The sequence below is a fragment of the Nanorana parkeri genome, unplaced genomic scaffold (genome assembly GCF_000935625.1).
Source record: "Nanorana parkeri isolate BGI_ZX_2015 unplaced genomic scaffold, ASM93562v1 scaffold144, whole genome shotgun sequence".
Classification (NCBI taxonomy): Eukaryota; Metazoa; Chordata; class Amphibia; order Anura; family Dicroglossidae; genus Nanorana; species Nanorana parkeri.
The window spans coordinates 141,462-162,256 of record NW_017306412.1 but is presented as its reverse complement, the minus strand read 5'-3'; the positions used below and the strand labels follow the sequence as shown (position 1 = coordinate 162,256).

Genomic DNA, 20,795 nt, shown 5'->3' with positions numbered 1-20,795 from the left:
CTTTTCATGAGCAGGTTAAATGATGAGTAGAATCTGTGAAAAACAACCTTTATTGATCTGTAAACCTGAAAATCTTGAAACATGCAGGTAATATCTATAATTAGTGTGCTTGTGTCTGCATTTTAGTCAGCATAGTTAGATGGGTATGCAGAAACTCTAATCTTTGCAGTTGTAGTATAATCTTTGAGTCATGAACTCAACTATGCTTTCTGACATTTTATCACGCAGTACAGCTTGTCTGGTTTGACCACGTTTCAAAGCCAAACATGACACCTGTTCAACAGTAAATGTTAGTTGGAAATGTATTTTAAAGCTTTATTTTTTTTCTCAGTGGTTTTGTGAACAATAAAATTTGCTAAACATTTTCTCATTTCTAGATTACGCTTTAGGTACATTATTATTGTGCAGCCCCAAGTGACAATGTAAATTTTTAGGGACCCAGCAGCTATAAGTATGCCAGTTGATTTAAGACTCCTGAATGTAAGTACTGTCATTGAACCACCCCTATTAAATTATTATTTATTATCGCTATATAGTTACATTGGGTGAAAAAAAGACACAAGCGCAACAAAAAATAAAGTAAAAATCTTGCATCCTCAGAGCCCTGACATGACACTGCTCTTACTAAGGCAAGTATTTAATGCTCATGCGTTTTAAAGCAGATGTCATCCAGAGCATCCAATCTATTTATTGGGACCTGGGAATGAATGAATAGAGGGCATCATTTTTTTTTAAATTCATTTAATTTGTTACTTTTGATTTAATTTGTGATTTTGTTTGATCTTTACATCTTTTTTTTTTCTTCTCACACACCCTTGCAGCCACAGATTAATAGTGATAGCAATCTATTTCCTGCAGTTATCATAAGCAATAGATTGCATTTGCGGTTATCTGTTATCACAAGGAGAGGCAGGACATCAGACAAACTTATATCAAGTGTAAATGATGTTATGGCAATTCCCTTTAAAAAAAAACAATTGTGGATGTATTGTTTTGTACTACACTGCTATAGAGCATTTAGAGCATGATTAGATGCGGCAACATATATATATATATATATATCAGAAATATGGCAGCTGAGGTCCAGCTGCGGAAACATTATGTGATACCCTTGCAGTGTCTGGGCACCAGAATAGGCCACGAACTTTGAGATATAGAGCAGGATTTACCCTGTAGCAAACATTGGAAATTTAGCAGCGGGGGTCCAGCTGCAGAAGCACTGTTTGGTACCTTTCATAGTGTGCAAACACTGACGGAGCTGGTAATGTTACAATTTTTTTGAGGGAGCTGTATGATAAATAAAAGTTTAGCCTGTAGCACCAGCAGCATTGATTTTTGTAGCCATCATCAATCCTCGACTGGTTTATTTTTATTTTTTTTTCACAAAGTTTTTATTGAGTTTTTGTTTTTCAAGATAACATGTTAGCAATGTAGAGAATACATCATCGCATTAAAATGGGTTTAACAAATTTTCAGGATGGTTCTAACAAATAGCAAGATCCATATAGTAATCAGAAAAGCTCATAAAGTATTAAATATTCAATAACTCATGGGAAGGGAAAGTTATCTCGGATAGTGTCCACCACTGTTGGCGTCAGGTTGATGTTAAAAGCTTGTGATTTTGTCTGTGTTAACAGGATATGTGTGAAATTTTTTTTTAGGGTGGCTAATAGATTTGGTAAAGTAGTTTGTGGGCGGCTTGCGGGGACAGGGCCGCTAACAGGCTCTACTCCCAGGGAACAAAAGACCCGGTGTTCGGCGTTACCCTAATCCCGCTGTGTCCTCTTGGGATCCAGATGGTGTTCGGTTTCCGGTCGGGTGGGCCGTGGCGGTTGCGGGAGCTGTTTTCCCAGAGAGGACGTAGGCGTGGTTCTTGCCTGGGTTGGGAGTGGGCTGCCGTCTGCTCCGTGGTCTTGGGGGGTAAGAGCTGCAATGATTCCAAGAGAGGGCCCGCTTCTTCTGGAGACGCAAACGACCTCAAGAGTCCTTGGTATGAAAAGGACACTTTGAAAGGGAAGCCCCACCTATATTTGATCTGATGTCGCTGTAAGGCCACTAAAAAGGGCTTCAGGGCCTTCCTTTTCAAGAGCGTCTGTGGCGCCAGATCTGAGAAGACCTTATACTCAAAGTCCTGGAAAGCAATGTCTCTCTTTTCCCATGCTGCTTTCATGATCGCTTCTTTGGTCTTAAAGAAGGTCGGTTTGAGAATAACATCCCTCGGGGAGCCATCTGGGCGTTTAGGACCCAGTGCCCGATGAACCCGGTCCAGTTCCAGCCTCTCCACTGGGAAGCCTGGTAAGAGTTCTTGGAACATGGCGGTTACTGTTGCATTGAGATCCTCAATGTGTTCCGGGATGCCGCGTAGGCGCACATTCCCCCGTCTGTTGCGATTCTCCAAATCCTCTAGTTTCAGGAGTGTGGTGGAGATGTCTGATTTTAGCGACTCGAGATCTTGCTCATGTGAATCGATCACTGTAATCACATCATCCATTTTATATTCCATCTCATTGATTCTGGATCCCAGTTCCTTGATGTCATGGGAGAGACGGGTGGCGAGTTTGTCAGTGGCCATTTGTAATTCTCGTTGTAGCAGCAGCTTAAATTTTTCTAAGAGCATAGCATCTCTGCAAGTTGGTTCGGGCTGGGTACAAGGTAACGGTGATTGCGACGCTGTTCCGTCGTTAGATGAGCCGTCCATATCAGCCATCAGTTCTTGTGAAGATGACTGGCGCTCCTGCGCTGGGGAAGAAGGCGCCATCTTACCCGTTGATCGGGTCGTGGCGGGAGTCGACGGAGCTCGCGTGCCGTTGCGGTTTGATCCGGGATTTTTGCCCATGGTTGGATTCCTCAGGAATCGGGGGTTGGACACCCAGTAATCCACAACATTGTCCCTTGTGAGAGTGTCCAGGACCCAATGTAGTCAGCAATTATTATTATCATTATTATTATTATAATACAGGTTTGCTTTTTTATAGCACCAAGAGTTTGTGCTGCACTTTACAGTACAGTTACAATACCATTCAAGAGAAGATTAGGGCATACAATCTCAAAGGGAGAGAGAAGTGATACAGAAGGTGGTAGCTGTGTGGGGATGAGTTGTTTAAGAAAAGTAAAAGTTCAGTTAGGTAGAAGCAGGATAGGCTTTTGTGAAGATATTCTTTTTTTAACGAATCGCTTAAAGGCAGGCAGAGTAGGAGATAGCCGGCAGGTTGGGGTAAGGAGTGCCAGAGAGTCTGAAGAAGTCTTGGAGTAAGCTTGGGAGGAGTAAATGAGGGAGGAAGAGAGCTGGAGGTCTTGGGAGGAGCAGAGAAGATGGTATGGATGATATTTTGAGACAAGGTCAGAGATGTAACTGTAGCTTAATATTTTGAATTTCATTCTTTGGGTGATTGGAGGCCAGTGGAGGGATTGGCAGAGGGGTTGCAGGCAGAGACTGCAGACCACTATCGTGCTGTCAGCAGCAGATATGTTAAAAGGCCCACACTGCGGAGTTATGTGGACTGGCTCTGTGGATGGTAGTGGCATGTACCTGTAAGACAGTGCCACCATATGGATTATGTTGGCTGCTCGCACCATACCTCTGCAAGCTGCCACTAGAGAAATGTTTTCCTCACTGTTGTTCTACCTCTCCCCTACAACTCTCTATTTCTCTAATCTGTGGCACCCAAGAACAGTCTTCCACTTTCTCCTCATCACTGGAGCCCACTTTGCACTAAGCTCCAGCTGCTGGAGGGAGTACTCAAGAATATGTAGCCTATCACACTGCAATTCACAGTAATTTAGCACATCCTAGCACATTATAGCACTATACAGCAACTAATTCTCCCTATACAGACTGTCAGCTCTCCCTAAACTACTACAGCACACTGACAAATACCTCCTGTGAACCCCCCCTTTTATTGTGAGGGGCTGGCACACGGCAAAGCCCTCATTATTGGCCATTGAAACCCTGGTGGTCACAGCTGAAAGATCAGGCAGTGCATTATGCTTATGGAAGATAAGGACAGCAGAAGAGTTTACATTTTATTGTGTATAAGATAGGCTAGAGAATGTAGAGAAGCTTACAATGTATTCGGATATAAAGTAGGACAGAGAAGGCGGAAGAGCTTACAGTCTATTAGGATATAAGGTAGGATAGAGAAGGTGGAAGAGCTTACAATTTATTGCTATATAAGGTAGAATAGAGAAGGTAGAAGAGTTTACAGTCTATTGGTATATAAGGTAGGATAAAGAAGGTGGAAGAGCTTACAATCTATTGGTATATAAGTAGGATATAGAAGGTGGAAGAGCTTACAGTCTATTAGGATATAAGTTAGGATAGAAAAGGTGGAAGCGCTTACACTCTATTGGTATATAAGGTAGGATACAGAAGGTGGAAAAGCTTACAATCTATTAGGATATAAGGTAGGATAGAGAAGGTAGAAGAGCTTGCAGTCTATTAGGATATAAGGTAGGATAAAGAAGGTGGAAGAGCTTACAGTATATTAGGATATAAGGTAGGATAAAAAAGGTGGAAGCGCTTACACTCTATTGGTATATAAGGTAGGATACAGAAGGTGGAAGAGCTTACACTCTTAGGATATAAGGTAGGATAGAGAAGGTGGAAGAGCTTACAATCTTAGGATATAAGGTAGGATAGAGAAGGTGGAAGAGCTTACAGTCTATTAGGCTATAAGGTAGGATAGAGAAGGTGGAAGAGCTTACAATACATTAGGATATAAGGTAGGATAGAGAGGGTAGAAGAGCTTACAATCCATTAGGATATAAGGTAGGATAGAGAAGGTGGAAGAGCTTACAGTCTATTAGGCTATAAGGTAGGATAGAGAAGGTGGAAGAGCTTACAATCCATTAGGATATAAGGTAGGATAGAGAAGGTGGAGAAGTTTACAATCTTTTTGGATATAAGGGAGGATACAGAAGGTGATAGAGCTTATTGTTTAATAGTGTGTAATGGAGGATACAGAAGGCAAAACATCTTCCTCTAATATTTAGATTATAAGGGATAGAGAAGGTGGAAGACCTTTATAGTCAGGATTCTGCTGGTGTGCAATGAAGGGGTCTTGGTCGAGGGGCTGCCTAGCCATTAACCTGCCTTGGGCCTTGTTTGGTCTCAGTCCAGATCTGAGTAAGGTACCCCAAGCTTTGGACTCCAACCATTTTGCTCTTTTTTTTTTTGTCTAGGTACGTTACAGACAATCACAGCTGTCCATAAGATTTCAGGAGACACTGCCCACTTGCCGATATCAGCTTTTGGGTTAAGATTCTGTTATCATTTTTGGATCCTTCTTTCTTTGCTGTGAGTCACTTATCGCTCTTTGTTTTAAATAAACATATAAATAAACCTGTTCAGTCACAGATAAACACACTGATTTATTATCAAGCACACATTGAGATATACCCACATATTTACTAAACAGATGTACTCCACATGAATCTGAATCAAACACATAATCTGACTCGCCAACGTATTACTGTGTCTCCACAAGAATGATTCATTAGTGCTGGATCTAAGTGTGTGTTAGTGGCAGTCTAGAGCTACACAGTCTGATGATTCCTTTGTGTGTGTCCATGCCAGCATGTCAATGGGATTCCTGGTAGAGGAGACTGCTCCGATCGTGTGGAGAGGCTTGATGGTTATGTCTGCAATTGAGCGGTTACTAAGGCAGGTGAGAATCGCTGATAATAATAAAGTACTATAGGTTATAGGTAAAGTCCACCTTTAAGAAAAAAAAAATGTGCATGCATTATTTTTTTGTATTGGGGACAGTAAAGCATTGAAGCCACAATCGAATGCAATGTTCTGGCTCCTGCAGGCTCTCTACCAAGGTACAGACATTCAGTAACATGGACGAGAGGGAGAATGAATGGTCTACAAGTGTGGTGACATTACTGCACTTGTGTTCCATTGAGAACTACAAATCCCTCACAGATCCTGTCAATGGATGACATGCACAGGCTCGCCAAATTCCGATATCAGCACAAGCCTGTGGGGAGAATAACTCTGTGACTCAGGCTGGGGAGGGGGGGGATGCTTTGCTGTGACCCTGTTTCATGGTACACCCTGAAATTGGGTATAACATGAAACATGGTCAGAAAAGTAAGCAGCCTTTAATCTTTTCGCTGCCAAGGCATTTTTTTGCACATGTTATAATCCACATTTCAGGCGTGAACATTACCTAAAAGCCCCGAGAATTATATATTTCCTGAAAGCACAGACCCTGTAGGACAAAATGGCGGCAGTTGCAAATATTTATGTCGCATGATATTAATGATATTAGAGCAAATCTTTTATCAAATCCATTACACTTAAAAAAACATTTAGTGCCCAAAAACACAACTTAATACCCATTTGTTCATAAAATATATAAAAAAAGAGGTTATGCCGAGTACATAGATACCCAGCTTGCCAAACTTAGAAACGGCATGCGCCCGTGAAACGGTGACAAATTATGGTACCCCAAATTGTCCATAGGTGATGCTTTACAAGACCATACATGTCATCCGAGTAAACTGTAAATACTGACCATAGAATTATTCTTCTCACTCTGGCGCATACTGCCATACCTAACATGTAGCGCAATTAACGGTTTTGTACATAGGGGCATCCAACGCGTATTTACATTTCTATGCATGCGGTCGCGGGGCAGGGCACATTCAAATTTCTGGTAATTCTAAATGACAAGCCCCCGATGTGGTAGCATATTAGGTGGTGGCAGGTACTCTTTAAGGTGACATTAGAGGTCTGTTAGACCCCTAGTGTCACCTTTCCACTGCAAAGATGCTTTTCAATCGCAGATCATGCTTCAGTAGCTTCTTCCTTGGCTTCTCTAGCCGGGGAATGACAACTGTGGAACTGGAAGTGATGCAAACAGCATTGCTTCCGGCTCCATTCAGCGGGGAAGAGATCTGGTGAACGTATGTTCACAGGTCTCTCTCCCTTCTACCCGCCGACGCCTGTGATGCCGACTGTCGGTTTACAGAGCTAAACGGAGTCCCGGCGGCTATATCCTGACTATTTAGAGGGGCCGCTGCCAGCAATGTACGACATACGTCGTTGCCAGCGAAAGGGTTGAAGGTTTCACCTGCACAATATGGTATTTAATATATATCACTTTTTTTTTATTTTACAGGTAGATTGGGGAGAATTGGATTACCTAGTTATAGACATGCCACCTGGAACTGGAGATGTGCAGCTCTCTATATCTCAGAACATCCCAATCTCTGGTATGAATCAGACAGAAAACCTTCACAGTAGTACATCATGTGTATCCTATTATAGTAGATGTAAGCTAACCGAATGGCATTTAGTTTGCTACAGCACTATGGGGGAATTTATCAATTTAGATGCATCATCAGAGTGTTTTTAACGGTCACATCCCTGATTTTTAGTGCATATAGCAACATATTTATTATCCTGGTTCTTGTTTCATTCCTAAATGCCTTCATTAGGAGAATTGCCTCTAAGTTGTCGAAAGCTTGCTGGCACCTCCTGAAGGACCGCCGACCAGCCTTGAAGTCCTTGAGGATGACTTGAGGATATGAAGGTGAATTATCGCAGCACAACTTCTAGAATGTGGGATGCTTTGGAGGTTTTTTAATGTTGCAAATGCTGGATGCAATTACCACGTATTATGCAAAATGTCACAAAACATGTGCAGTGAGTCGCAAACATAAATGTGTCGCAAGAACACTTTAAAAAAAGGTCCAAAACAGTAATAAATCTTTGCGGTTAGTTAGCATGACATTTTCTTCTTTGTGACTAAAAATGTCACAAAGAAATATGTTCATAAATCCCCCCTATGTATCACAGACAAGTGCCATGTTTATTTTTTTATAAATATGCTGTACCTCAAAGTTTGTTAACCCCCCTGCTCTAGAAGTAGGCCATACCCCATAGCGCAATTACAGAGTAAATGCGTGGGCAGCCATTTTGAGCAATAGCTTTTTTGTTAAGTTTAATTATACATTTATACCTCGAGTTCACGAACGCTTCTGTTCGCAAACAATTAGGAAGGAAGTTAGGCAAAATTTTGCTTCCATTCGCAAACTCCAAATCGGGTGAGGAACGCGACCGCGGCCATCTTCCCCGCTCTGACACATGGTCGTGGCTTCCTTTAGGCAGACAGACCTGTACACACTTGCCCAACCTATGGGGAAATTTGATTCGGTTCGCGACCAGAATCGTGGAGCGAATTAAGTTCATGACCCGAGGTACCACTGTATATTAACTTAGTCTGATCTTGGGGCAAGGATGGTGGCTGTAGGGGTTTTCTACTGTAATTGGTCTGCTGGGTCCCTTCCAAAGCTCTGCTCTCTGCAAAAGTTGTGGGCAGTCCAGTGATTGTCACTGCTACTTTTTAATGGTAACATCTGAGTTTTTCAAAGGTGTCTGGCAAATACAAAGTGGATTTTTACCCTTTGTAAATATTAAGGAATATATTTGCATGAAAGCTTTTGTGGCTGGAGTTGAGCTTTAAGAAAAGCAATAAGAAATCCTCTTTGATATGCGTAAAGCGTACCTAAACCCAGAAATTGAAATGGAATATTTTGGAGCTTACCAAGCCTTAAATGTGGTGGCTGCATTAGTTTTCTTTTCTTCCTTTATTGTCATGTGGTGATCCGGCCAATACAACACATTTTGTCTTAAGCTGGGTTCACACCTAGGCGTATCGAAAATGCGTGTTTGTTGCGCGTTTCGTGTCGCGCGTTTGTCGCCCGATTCACGGTTAAAAAACGTGCAACAAACGTGCGTTTTCGAGGGCTACCTGGCTGTATCCCAATGGAAACGCGCAACGCAGAGCGTAGGAACGTGCTACAAATCGCCCAGGTGTGAACCGGGCCTTAGAGTAACTCCACTCTATGGAGGAGCAATGGAGTCACCCTTGGACAGCAGCATTGATGCCCTGTCGGGAGGGTGGTGTTAGATGCGCCAGCAAATTTAGATGAATTTGACCTAACAAATCTGAACTCCAGCTAACACATTTTAAGCAGATACAGCAACAGTTTTTTTTGTTTTTTTTTCCTTTTGGCATAAAGATTTTATATATATGAATAAAAGCTGATTATTAAGCATCCCTGTCAGTGGTAAATGGCTTGTCTCAACCCTCTATCTGCCACCTTTGCTGGCCAGCAGTGTCATCACAAGGGAGGTGTGGGGGTGCAGCCCGCACAGGGAGAGACTATCAGAGGGGTTGACTGACAGTTATTTTGGTGTCACCCCCTCTGAAAAGTCAGGCACTTGGTCATGGACTGAGAGCCTGACAGCTGCACAAGAGAGGAGGGGGCCTGGCGGAATACCTTACCCCACCGGGTGAACGTCCCCTCCTCTCTTTGCCGGAGTCCATTCCCATGATGGCCGCCGGCAGTGAAATGCGCGAGATGTCATTACGTGCGTACGTAATGACGCCGCGTGTATACATAATTATGTGTGCACCGGGTGACACCCAGCCTGGTGACACTCCTGCTGGCTGGATCACCACATGAAAATACATGGGAAAATAAAGCTATAATAAAGAAAACTAAAGCAGCCATCACATTTAAGGATTGGTGAGCTGTAATATATAACAGTTTTACTTTTGGGTTTAGATACAATTTTTAATGGGGGTAATTTATATATTTCATCACATCATCAGCGTCTTTTAAACTGTTGCATCCCTGATTTCCAGGGGCAAATGGCAACAGATTTATTCCAGTTTGTTTCATTCTTAAATGCCTTCGTGAGGAGAATTGTCTGTAAATTGCCCCTGTCTCCAAACTGTAACAAGCTTGCAGGTAACCTCCTGGATGACATCTGAATAACTCTGAAGTACTTAGCTGAGGATTCTTTGCAATACTTTAAGAAGTGCTCAGGAGGACTGTGCGCCACTTTGGAGAGTTTTTAATGTCGCAAATGCTGTGTGCAATTACTGTGCAGTTGAGAAATTATGGGAACTGTCACATAACGCATGCAGTGAGTCGCAATCGTGAATATGTCACAAGAACACATACAGGCTAGTCACAAAAGGGTGAAGAGTTTGGAGAAAGCAGGAGAAGTGAACAATCTAGGCCAACATAGCTGAACTGGAAAGTGAGCTGAATTGGAGAATGTTTCCAAATCAGCTACTTTGGTCTCGATTGTTCACTTCTCCTGCCTTCTCCAAAGTAGCTGATTTGGAAACATTCTCCAATTCAGCTCACTTTCCAGTTCAGATATGTTGTTCTAGAATGTTCACTTCTCCTGACCTCTCCAAACTCTTCACCCTTTTGTAAATAGACCTGTTAGAAAAAGGTGCAGAACAGGGATACAATTTGCGGTTAGTTAGCATGACATTTTGGTCTTTGTGATATAAAAAAATCTGATGCAAACACATTCATAAATTCCCCCTATGAGTGTAAGAAATCTAGACATCACATTCGGTATGTGTTTGTCATCTGTTTAGGTTCTAAAATGTTCAATAGGCTTCCAGTGAAGCATCATCAATGCCGCAATGACATGTGGACGTTTTTCAATGAGGCCGCAGTGTTTGCTAACTTAAATGAGTTAATTGTGCCTTTCCCTCCCCTGACCCAGCATGTTGGTCAGTACATGTTCTCATCAAGAGGCAGTGGGAGAGGGATCTCATTCCAGGCAGTGAGTGGGAGCAAAGTAACTGAATGATTCATCTTCCCAGGGGCTGTGATAGTCTCCACTCCCCAGGACATTGCACTGCTGGATGCTCGCAGAGGGGCTGAAATGTTTCAGAAAGTCAACGTTCCTGTAAGTTCACTTTTCCTTCCTCATCACTACTTTAGTTTGAATGTTGTTGTAAAGCAAGAAGGGTTGATAGATTTATGTAGGAGGAGGATCTCACCCTCACAACATCATCTTTTTTTTTCAGCCGCTCACATTTTGTTCTGGTAAAAGCTTGTAACTATCTCACAAAGAGCATCAATATAATCAGGATTTTTATGTTCAGTCCTGCTGAGTAAAACACTTCTAAATTTTGCTTTGTTCAGGGTATGTTGCTTGGTAATAGCCAATATTTTGTTAAACTATAAGGATGATTAATCTTAACTAGGCAAGAAAGTGAGTTGACAGTGTCTACTGATCTTAAAGCAGAACTGCAGGCAAATTGCTTCAACACCCAGGTAAAATACACTGGTAAACTGTCTTGTCTGCCAAAGGATTGTAAATTCTGTCCACTTGTGTGATTTCAGGGGTGTCCCGAGGCCGGGTGTCACCCAGGAGCGGGGACCGGGTGACACCCCGCTATGATGTCATCACGCATGTGCATGACGTCACCGTGCGCAATTACGTCATTGCAAATGTGTGGCTATCTAATTGACACCTGCCGGCGGCCATCTTAGTGATGGACGCTGGCAGAGAGAGGAGGGGTCGTTCTCCCTGTGGGATGAGGTATGCCGCCGGGTCCCCTCCTCCTGACACTGTCGGGCTCTCGGTCCATGACCAAGTGCCCGACTTTTTTAGAGGGGGTGACACCAAAATGACTGTCAGTCATTTTAGTGTCACCCCTCCAATGGTGTCACCCGAGTGTGGACCGCTTCTCCCTTGTGACGCCACTGGTGTGATTCATATACTTTTGCCAGGCAGCACAGCCAGGATGGTGACACCACTTTCCCTGTTAGAGTTGAGGAATACAGGGGAGTCACCTCGTTGTTTGCAGCCAGCAGATTGGAAAAAGGAGAAGCATCAACGCACAAACTGCGTACTCTGCTCTCTCCTCCTTGTTAGCACAGCTGTAATTTCTTTAGTTTTCACCCCAGGGACCCCACTCCCTTTGGTTTGTAATTTGGTCATCTGAGAATCTATGCTTATGATGCTGGAAAGATATTCATATACGCAGTCACTGCAGACTTCTTGATACAATAAGCAAAGAGAGACGAAATATATACTTTAGAAAGTAAGTGAGGTTCTCTTTGGATTGCGGCTGCATGGATAATGTCAACTAGACCCTATATTTCAAAAGTCAGATTTGCTGCTCCGCCTGGGTTCAATGCAGTCTCCAGTACTTGTGCTTACAGTATGAATATGATGCCAAAGATATGACCAACAAAGAGAATAATAGCAGTCTGGCCTAGCACATACACTTACAGCGGACCTTTACCCCCTAACTTTAAAATAACACACCTTTCGAAATGTTTAGTAACGACAATCTTCAAACACATACTTCTAGATAATTGATGGCTTTGTATTCTTTGCATACCTTTCTCTTTTCTTCCCCAGTCTCCTGATAGTGGCCATGTTTACTAAGCGCAGATTACTAGCTATCCTATTAATTCCATGATTTCTGGCACATGTGACTAGACATGTGACCATGCACATCATCTCAGGGGAGGAAAATGCCTTTCCCTGAGATCTCATGAGATTATAGATGAGATTTCCCAGCAATGCTCTGCTGATGACAAGGCAATCCCAGTGTGAATTGCTTTGCCAAACTGAGGTCATTTTGCCCTTTCAAAGTAGGAAGTGAATGCTCTGCAGGTGTAAGTATTTCAGTAATCACAGCATTTTACACCTGACATTATTATTATTAATCATCATAATAATGAGAGATTGGTAGATTTTTTTGAGTGTAAATGTCCGCTTTAAGTAAATGGGGACTATCATTATGACTTAGACCAATCTAGAGTACTAGAGATCATAAATAGTGCAATGGCCCTGAGCAGGCAGAGCAGCTAATTGCAGCATGTCATAAATTCTGGTGCATTGGAACCAATTAATTGTAATAAAATAAAACCCCCAGTGGTGAATAAATACCACCAAAAGAAAGCTCTATCTGTCCCCAAAAAAGGGTATAAAATTCATTTCAGTACAGCGCTGCATGACGGAATAAATGTCAGTCAAAGTACCGCAGCGCTGAATACTGAAAAATGGCCTGGATGGGAAGGGGGTTTAACACCGCGGATGTCAACTGGTTAAAAAGGAGTGGGGAATTTTAGATTTGTGAGTGTAGCAAACAAATGGTTATCGTGATGCTGCTTTGCTTGCTGTGCAGGTAATACTTTAGTATCACTTTCTGGATTTTGTGTGTTATAGTGCTGATAATATGGTAGTCGTTCTAGGGCTGTGATAAAGAGAACATAGTGGACAGTCCCTGGCTATATTGGTAATGTACGTGAATATCACTTACTGGTTGTAGTGCTGATTGTTCCTTAGCTGTGGTGTTAACTTCATGATAATTCCTTAGCTATTGTGGTATTTATGTAGTGGTCATGGCTATAACGTTGATCACTTTCTGGGTGTTGTGATGACTCTCTGGCTGATCCTTAGTTCTAGTGATGGTTGGACCCTAGATCTAGTGGTGGTTACTTCCTAGCTGTAAATGTGGATAGTCCCTGGGTCTAGTGGTGGTCAGTCCCTAGCTGTAGTGACGGTTACTTCTTGCATCTAGAAGTGACTAGTCCCAGGGTCTAATGTTGGCCGCTCTCTAGCAGTAATGGTGATAACTCTTTGGTTTCAACATTGGTCAATCCATAGGTCTAGTAGTCATTTTCCTTGGCTGTTGCAGTGGTCAATCTCTGTGTCCATTAGTGATCAGGATCTGGTGGTTGTCAGTCTCTGGTGTAGAGGTTGTCCATTACTATGTCCAGTGGTTGTCAGTCTCCGGGTCCAGTGGCAGTCACTACCTTTCTGTCACTTCTCCAGTTGCTTATTCCCGTGTTTTACTGTCTTCTTCCCTCTTGTCACTGTGCCAGACCATGTAACAGTGCTCCTTAACTGCAGGAAATTACACTTATCCAAGGAGAAAAAGCAACAGGATCAGCTCAATTGGAACAAGTATCCGCATTCTGACTAAAAGGACTACTTGAGAGCACGTGGGCCTGCTTTATTTTGTTAGTTTTTTGTGCTGCAGCAGGGACCCTGTATTTGTAGGACTTTCTTCATGCCAGTAATTAACTTCTGCCTTTTTAGAAATAAACGTACAAATTATGATTTTGTCTCCTGGCAGGTGCTGGGTCTTGTGCAGAATATGAGTGTTTTTCAATGTCCTAAGTGTAATCATGAAACCCATATCTTTGGAAAAGATGGTGCACTTCAACTTGCTGCTTCCATGGGACTGGATATTCTAGGTAGGAGTACTGTTGATGTGATAATCTGTAATCACTAAATGTAAATGCACAAGATTTGACAGTTTTAAAATAAACATTTTTCTCTGCAGCGTTACCTTAGCTGGCCTAAAAAGAACTTAAAGTAACTGTCAAACTGCAGTACCTTGTAATGTCTGCAAGCATCTTTATTAGGCTTCAAATTAATCCCTGAGTCATTGGATCCCTTTGGATTCCAGTCCTAGTCTGTACAAGGGGCTGCAACTACTCTACAAGATAAGATCAAGCCCTGCACCTCCTGATACGACAACCAATCCCTCAGACATTAGACATTGTCAAATGCCAGAGGCCCTTCTGCTTCACGGAGTCTTTGTTGCTTAATAGATGAATATTGGAAGAGGGATTAACCTTTTATAAAAAGGTTCAACTTTTATTTTTTTACATATATTTATGGTAGCTTCCATGCTAGTGCAATTGGGAGATTTAAATAGCATGTGAATACAATGTAGTGTACCAAGGTAGCACTTTCTGGACTTGTCTCTGCATCAGATATCATAACCTGTGGGAAATTGTCCAGTCCCATCAATCCTGATTCAAGGTTTGGATGATTGTCTGCTTGCATACAGTATTTTTAAAAGAAAACGTTCCGATTTCCCGAACCTAACGCATTTTGTCCGAGTAGGTGTGACCCAGTGGATGGGACAGAGTGCTATAACTTTTAGATTCATATGGTACCAGCAGGTACAGATTTTTACTGAACTGAACACTGATTTGGTGAAGTGAATTTTGTGATCTGTCTTTATTTGATATTTGAGCCAAAGAAAATTTTCTGTCAGCCCTAGTATCACATTCTTTGGGGTTTAGAATACACATAAGAGATGTTTAGAGACAGATTCCTTTGGCATGGAATTGCCCCTTCACAGTAGCTATTGAAAGCAGTAGGTGTAACACCACTCATGGACTCCCATATGCACTTTGAAGACAGTAGAGTGTATTTTCTTACAACTTTTGCAGACTTCACTGATGATATATAATGTTTTGAGGCAAAGAAAAGAAAAACAATTGAACCTATGACATTTATTGGTATTAGGTGACATCCCTCTGCATATTAACATTCGAGAAACCTGTGACATGGGAAAGCCAGTAGTGGTATCTGCTCCAGAGAGTGGAGAGGTGAGTAATATAAAACTGTCATTGTATATTGTTGTGTTTTATAAAAGGATCTCAGGAATGTAGAAGGTGCTCCTTACATGGAGTTTTGTAATAAAAACAAAAAAAACCCCTTCTCATTGCTAGTTAGTAGATTAAGTGGTTTGCTTCTCCTAATAACTCGCTGGTTTTACTGATTCTAAGGGTCACAATAAAAGTCTGCCCAGAGAATAAAATGTATTTCTACTTTTGCAGTCAAATTTGAGAAAACCCCTCAAACCCTGTATGTTTGTTATGTCCCCATTCACACAGCATGCCAAAAAATATATTTCAAAAAATATTTCTTACCTTTTTAGATGTTTTGTTGCAGCAGGCAACATGGCTGATTCTAGGTTTGAGTCGGCACCTTCACAGTCATCTGTCCTTCTAGAAAGACTTGTGACTGAAATTCGAGGATTGTGTTTCTCTCATTAACTTCATTAACATTTGAATGCAGAAGCCAGGCTGTTTTAATCTTTTAACCCCTTCATGACTGAGGTCGGTGGCAAAAGTCACCGGGAGTCTGTTTAAACAGCCCCGATGCTGGCGACGTACACTGTACGTCGTCAGTCACGAAGGGGTTAAACACTCACAGCCTCTCCTAACATTACAAAGAAGGAGAAGCATGTAGAAATGTTAACCATTAAGCAGCTAAGAACCCCTAACCCACGTAAAAGCAATTTTTCAACTGCAAGCATTTTTTATTTTATTTTTAGCTTATGCTATATGAATGGGAACATATAACAGATATAAAATAGGTGTTATCCCAATTTGGCTGCAAAAGTGGAAATACACTTTAAGAGAGTGATATGCTAAATAGTTACATAGTATTTGAGGTTGAATAAATACATTAGTATACATAAGTCCATCAAGTCCAACCTATTGCGTGTATACATTTATGTTTGAGCTGGTGTGTGTGTATATGAGTCCATGTGTGATTTTGCTCTTAAGAGTACTGGTACCCCTTTATGTTACGGTCACCAAGGAACTTGTCTAGGAGTTTCTTGAATGATTCCACACTCTTAGCTGAAATCACTTCTTGCGGCAGTCCAAGGTTTAGGTCAGGGGTGCCCATTATGTAGATCGTGATCTACCAGTAGCTCTCAAAGTTGATGCTGGTAGATCACGAAGAGTGTGAATGCGGCCCCTTTTATTCCATTTTGGTATATTTATTTTGCTGTGCACACATGATTACCTATTAGCCTGAGTCTGCTGAGCCAAGCTCCCTGACACCTTTCCGGGGGATGAAGTGCTATGTATTACATCAAAGAATATTAGTTTACACAGCCTGTTGTACTATACAGCAAGGTGAGCCAGGAGAGAGAGAGAGAGGGAGGGGTTATTTTTCGTTGGTAGATCTCATGTAGCTCGTCATTTGAAAAGTAGATCTTAACACAATATATTGTGGCCACCCATGGTTTAGGTGTTATGTTGAGGTTTTAATTACTTTGTTGTTTCCAAAAAATAAGTAAACAACAAAGTTAATACTTACTTGCCCTGCAACCCATGCCATGGAATTTCACCTTGTTGCAAAGCTACTGCTGCGTGAAGGATTTTCTGCATCCAGCATATCTGGGATTGTCGCATGCCTCAGGCGCTCCTCCCACTGACCTCTGCGTCACCACAGGATACAATAGTGATTTAGAGACTGGTGGATAAAACCACAGCGATCAGCGAGGAGGCCTACAGCCAACATATTTCTGAATGTCTCACATGCTGAAGATGCTTTGGCAGCAGCAAAGACCAAAAACCAGCAGCCCAGGCTGCAGGATGGATAAATAATTAACAGTGGTCTTATAAAGGCATTTTTATGGTTCAGAAATGTACTATTTAAGTAAATAAAGTGCACTGAGTAAAAAATCCCTAACATAAATACCTGTGTACAATCACTCCATAAAATAAACAAGTCAATTCATCAGATCAATAAATACTCAATAATTTGATACACCGCTATAATAGTCCCAAATTGTGAAATTTTATTTAGTGCATCAACAAAGTTCATTAAAGAAGTTCATAATAACCATAAACTGTGTCCATACAACACAAAGGGACCATCCAGAAAAGCAGTAAAATGGTATAAACAGTATTCCAGTGACTGATGTGCTCCAAAAAGTGTGTTTTCCAAGTGCTTATTGCCAAATGCCTCATTTACAAGACCAAAATGACTATCTGGGTACAGAAGGCCATACACAGCTCGATATCATAGCCAATCCGATCAGGAGTAGTCACATTCATCCAGTACAACAATCCGGTGTCGCCAAGCCTTTCATCCGCCAATCCACTCTGATTCACAGTACTTTAATCCTCATACCACTGTCACCATGTAATCAAACAGAATAAAGTGGTATGAGGATTAAAGTGATCCCAGATGGTCATTTTGGTCTGGTGAGGGAAGCATTTGGAAAAAGCACTTCTTGGAGCGCAGCAGTCACTGGAATACAGTTTATAGCATCTTAATGCTTTTCTGGATGGTCACTTTTTGTTGTATGGACATGGTTTATGATTATCATGGTGACTAGGGATGCACCGATACCAGTTTTTTGGTATCGAGTACGAGTACCGATTTTATTTTTTTCCAGTACTCGACGATACCAGAACTCCCATTAAGGAAGCCGGGCAGCGTGTAATGGCTCTCTGCCCGGCTTCCTGATTAGCTGGAAAGCTGGGCGGCATGCAATCATGAAGTGACAAGAGAGCATGGAGCCAGCTTCCAGTCAGGAAGCCAGATGGTGTGTAATGACTTGCCGCCCAGCTTCCTGATACTAGAAGTTCCAGTATTGGGATAGGCATCAGGAGCATGCTCTTACTCGCCAAAAAACTCAGTATCGGCACCGATAACGATACTAGTATCGGTATCGGTGCATCCCTAATAGTGACATTATGAACATCTTTAACTTTTTGCACTATATTTATTTACATGTTGATGCTCAAAATTAATTTTTCTCTTACGTTTATTGAAGGGCACAGTGGAGATCTTCAGATCTAGATACCGATGGGTTATACAGTATAGTGCCACCTTCAGGAGTAGGACACTAGGCACAAAACAAAAGCTCAGCCTAGGGGCAGCTACTGATGGTGGCCAAACCCCCTACCAGCTAGAAGGGACCTAATCTCCCTGCTGGGAATCTTGGTTCTCTTTTTGGGTATGTTCACACCATATGCAGTGTGTTCCGGCCCGATTCTGGTCGGAATGCACTGCATCGCATTGCGGCCAGCTCACTATTTCGTGGGGCCAGAGGGGGCGTGGAAGGCCATTGAAGTGAATTAAATGATCACCCGCACGGGATTGCAAGTCACATTGTGCCTGCGGTCCGGTGCCAATCAAAATAGTGCTTGCAGCGATCAAAATAGTGCTTGAAGAAACTGGTATCGGTGCATCCCTAGTCACCAAGATAATCATAAACCATGTCCATACAACAAAGTGACCATCCAGAAAAGCAGTAAGATGGTATAAACTGTATTCCACTTCAATGGCCCGCCACGCCCCCTTCGGCCCCACGAAATAGCGAGCAGCCCACAATGCGATGCAGTCCGTTCTGGCCAGAATCGGACTGGAACGCACTGCATATGGTGTGAACGTACCTTTTGTGCAGGGAATTTTCTCTTTTTTTTATGGCCTTTGTCCTGTTGGGACATTGTCTTTCATTTCTCTGTTCTGCTGCTTGTCCTCGGAATGTTTCTTCCTTGTTGCCTGGCTGGGATTTGTGCTATGCCTATGTTTGTTCATTTTTACGGATCTCAGCGTCTTGCAAGCTTATTGTCTTGCTAGTCCCCAGAGTGGTTCCAGCCTGTTGCTTTGAGATATCTTGGTGGTTCTGTTGGGGCTGTTCGCACACCTATTTTCCATTGACCTTTTTCCTCCGTCTAGGTCTGCACTCCTATGCGTCTGGCTGCCATGTCCAGTTTGCTCTGTTTATTTGTCCAATCTTGCAAATCAGTAAGATGGTGTAAACTGTATTCCACTTCAATGGCCCGCCACGCCCCCTCCGGCCCCACAAAATAGTGAGCCGGCCGCAATGCAGTGTGTTCCGGCCAGAATCGGACCTGAATGCCCAGTTTTCTCTGTTTACTTGTCGAATCTTGCATGGTTCTGCAGCATTGCTGTTGTCTTTTTTGGGTCGGACCTTTGTGTGCCTTCAGTTTGTGGGCTAAGGTGTGATGTCCCTGCCTGGGGGAGTGTTAATTTCTCACCCCTCGGTAGTTACTGCTTTGGGACATTCCTTTGATCTCTAGATCTGAAGATCTCCACTGTGTCCTTCAGTGAACGTAAGAGAAAATAGGATTTTTTTTGTACTCACCGTAAAATCCTTTTCATTGAAGTACACAATACCCATCTCTCTAATTGTTTTGTTGTGTCCTTTGGTTGTTTGTACTGCTTTGTAAATAACTGAGCTCCTTCTAGCTGTTCGGGGGGTTTGGCCACCATCAGGGGCCGCCCCTAGGCGAGCTTTTGTTTTGTGCCTAGTGTCCAACTACTGAAGGTGGTTCTATATAACCCATCGGTATCTAGATCTGAAGATCTCCACTGTGTCCTTCAATTAACTCAGAGAAAAGGACTTTACAGTGAGTATTAAAAAAATCCTATTTTTCACAGTTTGGGACTATTATAGGTTTATCAAATTATTGAGTATTTATTGATCTAATGAATTGACTTGGTTATTTTATGGATTAATTGTACACAGGTATTTATATTGGAGTGCATTTTATTTATTTATCCATTGGGTGTTTTACACTTAAAGCACAGCAGCTTTGATCGTTTTCTTTTGTTTTCCATAATGCAAATATTTATTTATTTATTGAGTAATTTACTATTACTCTTTTGGGTGTGATCATTTAATTTTTAAGGCTCAAGAAGTGTATAACTCATGCAGCAGAGGTTATTCATATTGAATGTTTGTGTGCCTAAAAAGCTCCAACAATAAAAGCAACCCAGCCAGTTTCCTGAATCTTAAAGTGAACCTACTGTGTAGTGCGTGAATTTGAATATGTTTGAACAGGAGCTGAATTAACAGACTACAGACCTCCTAACAACAAAGGTACAGTATCTGTAGGTTAAGGGTGGCACTGTTGCTTGGGTAATGTTGATATTTACTGAATTGTTTCTTTAATTTCTTATAGTCTCACCCTTTTATTTCTGTAGGCCAAGGCATATTTAAGTATTGCTAAAGAAATAATGAAGAGAATTTCCTAAGATGGTACAGCCAAGTAGAGAGCAAGAAAAGAAACCGACGGTGCCAGTTCTACAGAACAGAAGGGTCTGTTGAGCATCCACTGGCAATCGGCCTGTATAGCAGAATGGTCACAGTACAGTAAACTTGAGATGAGGATACTGGGTTGTTTCAGATGTTCAGTTGCTGTGGAGATGGGACTTTCCTAAGCTGGCAAATGTTATCTTGTACAGTAGCCCATATATCAAATATACAGTTGGGGGAATTTATCAAAACTGGAGCAGACACACTCTGGAGCAGTTGCCCATGGCAACCAAACCGCATCTCTCTTCAATTTGTTCAGTTAAGATTTGAAAATGAGACAGAGAAGCTGATTGGTTACAGTGCAAATCTGCTCCAAATTTTGTCTACTCC

The 20,795-nt window shown here is 42.1% G+C and overlaps 1 protein-coding gene across 2 annotated transcripts in view; it reads left to right on the top strand.

The window, feature by feature from the left end:
- The window catches only part of NUBPL (nucleotide binding protein like), a 36,502-nt gene extending 15,918 nt beyond the window's left edge, over positions 1-20,584 (top strand). The window contains exons 6-11 of one of the 2 annotated variants that reach the window (XM_018554157.1): positions 5,576-5,666; positions 7,131-7,224; positions 10,650-10,735; positions 13,929-14,043; positions 15,110-15,198; positions 20,354-20,584. In XM_018554157.1, coding sequence (XP_018409659.1) covers positions 5,576-5,666; positions 7,131-7,224; positions 10,650-10,735; positions 13,929-14,043; positions 15,110-15,198; positions 20,354-20,404 — 526 coding nt within the window. In that variant the 3' untranslated portion in view covers positions 20,405-20,584. Of the gene's footprint in view, positions 1-5,575; positions 5,667-7,130; positions 7,225-10,649; positions 10,736-13,928; positions 14,050-15,109; positions 15,199-20,353 lie in introns of both variants that reach the window. The other variant, XM_018554156.1, reaches the window with a different exon arrangement.
- Positions 20,585-20,795: the final 211 nt, after the last annotated feature.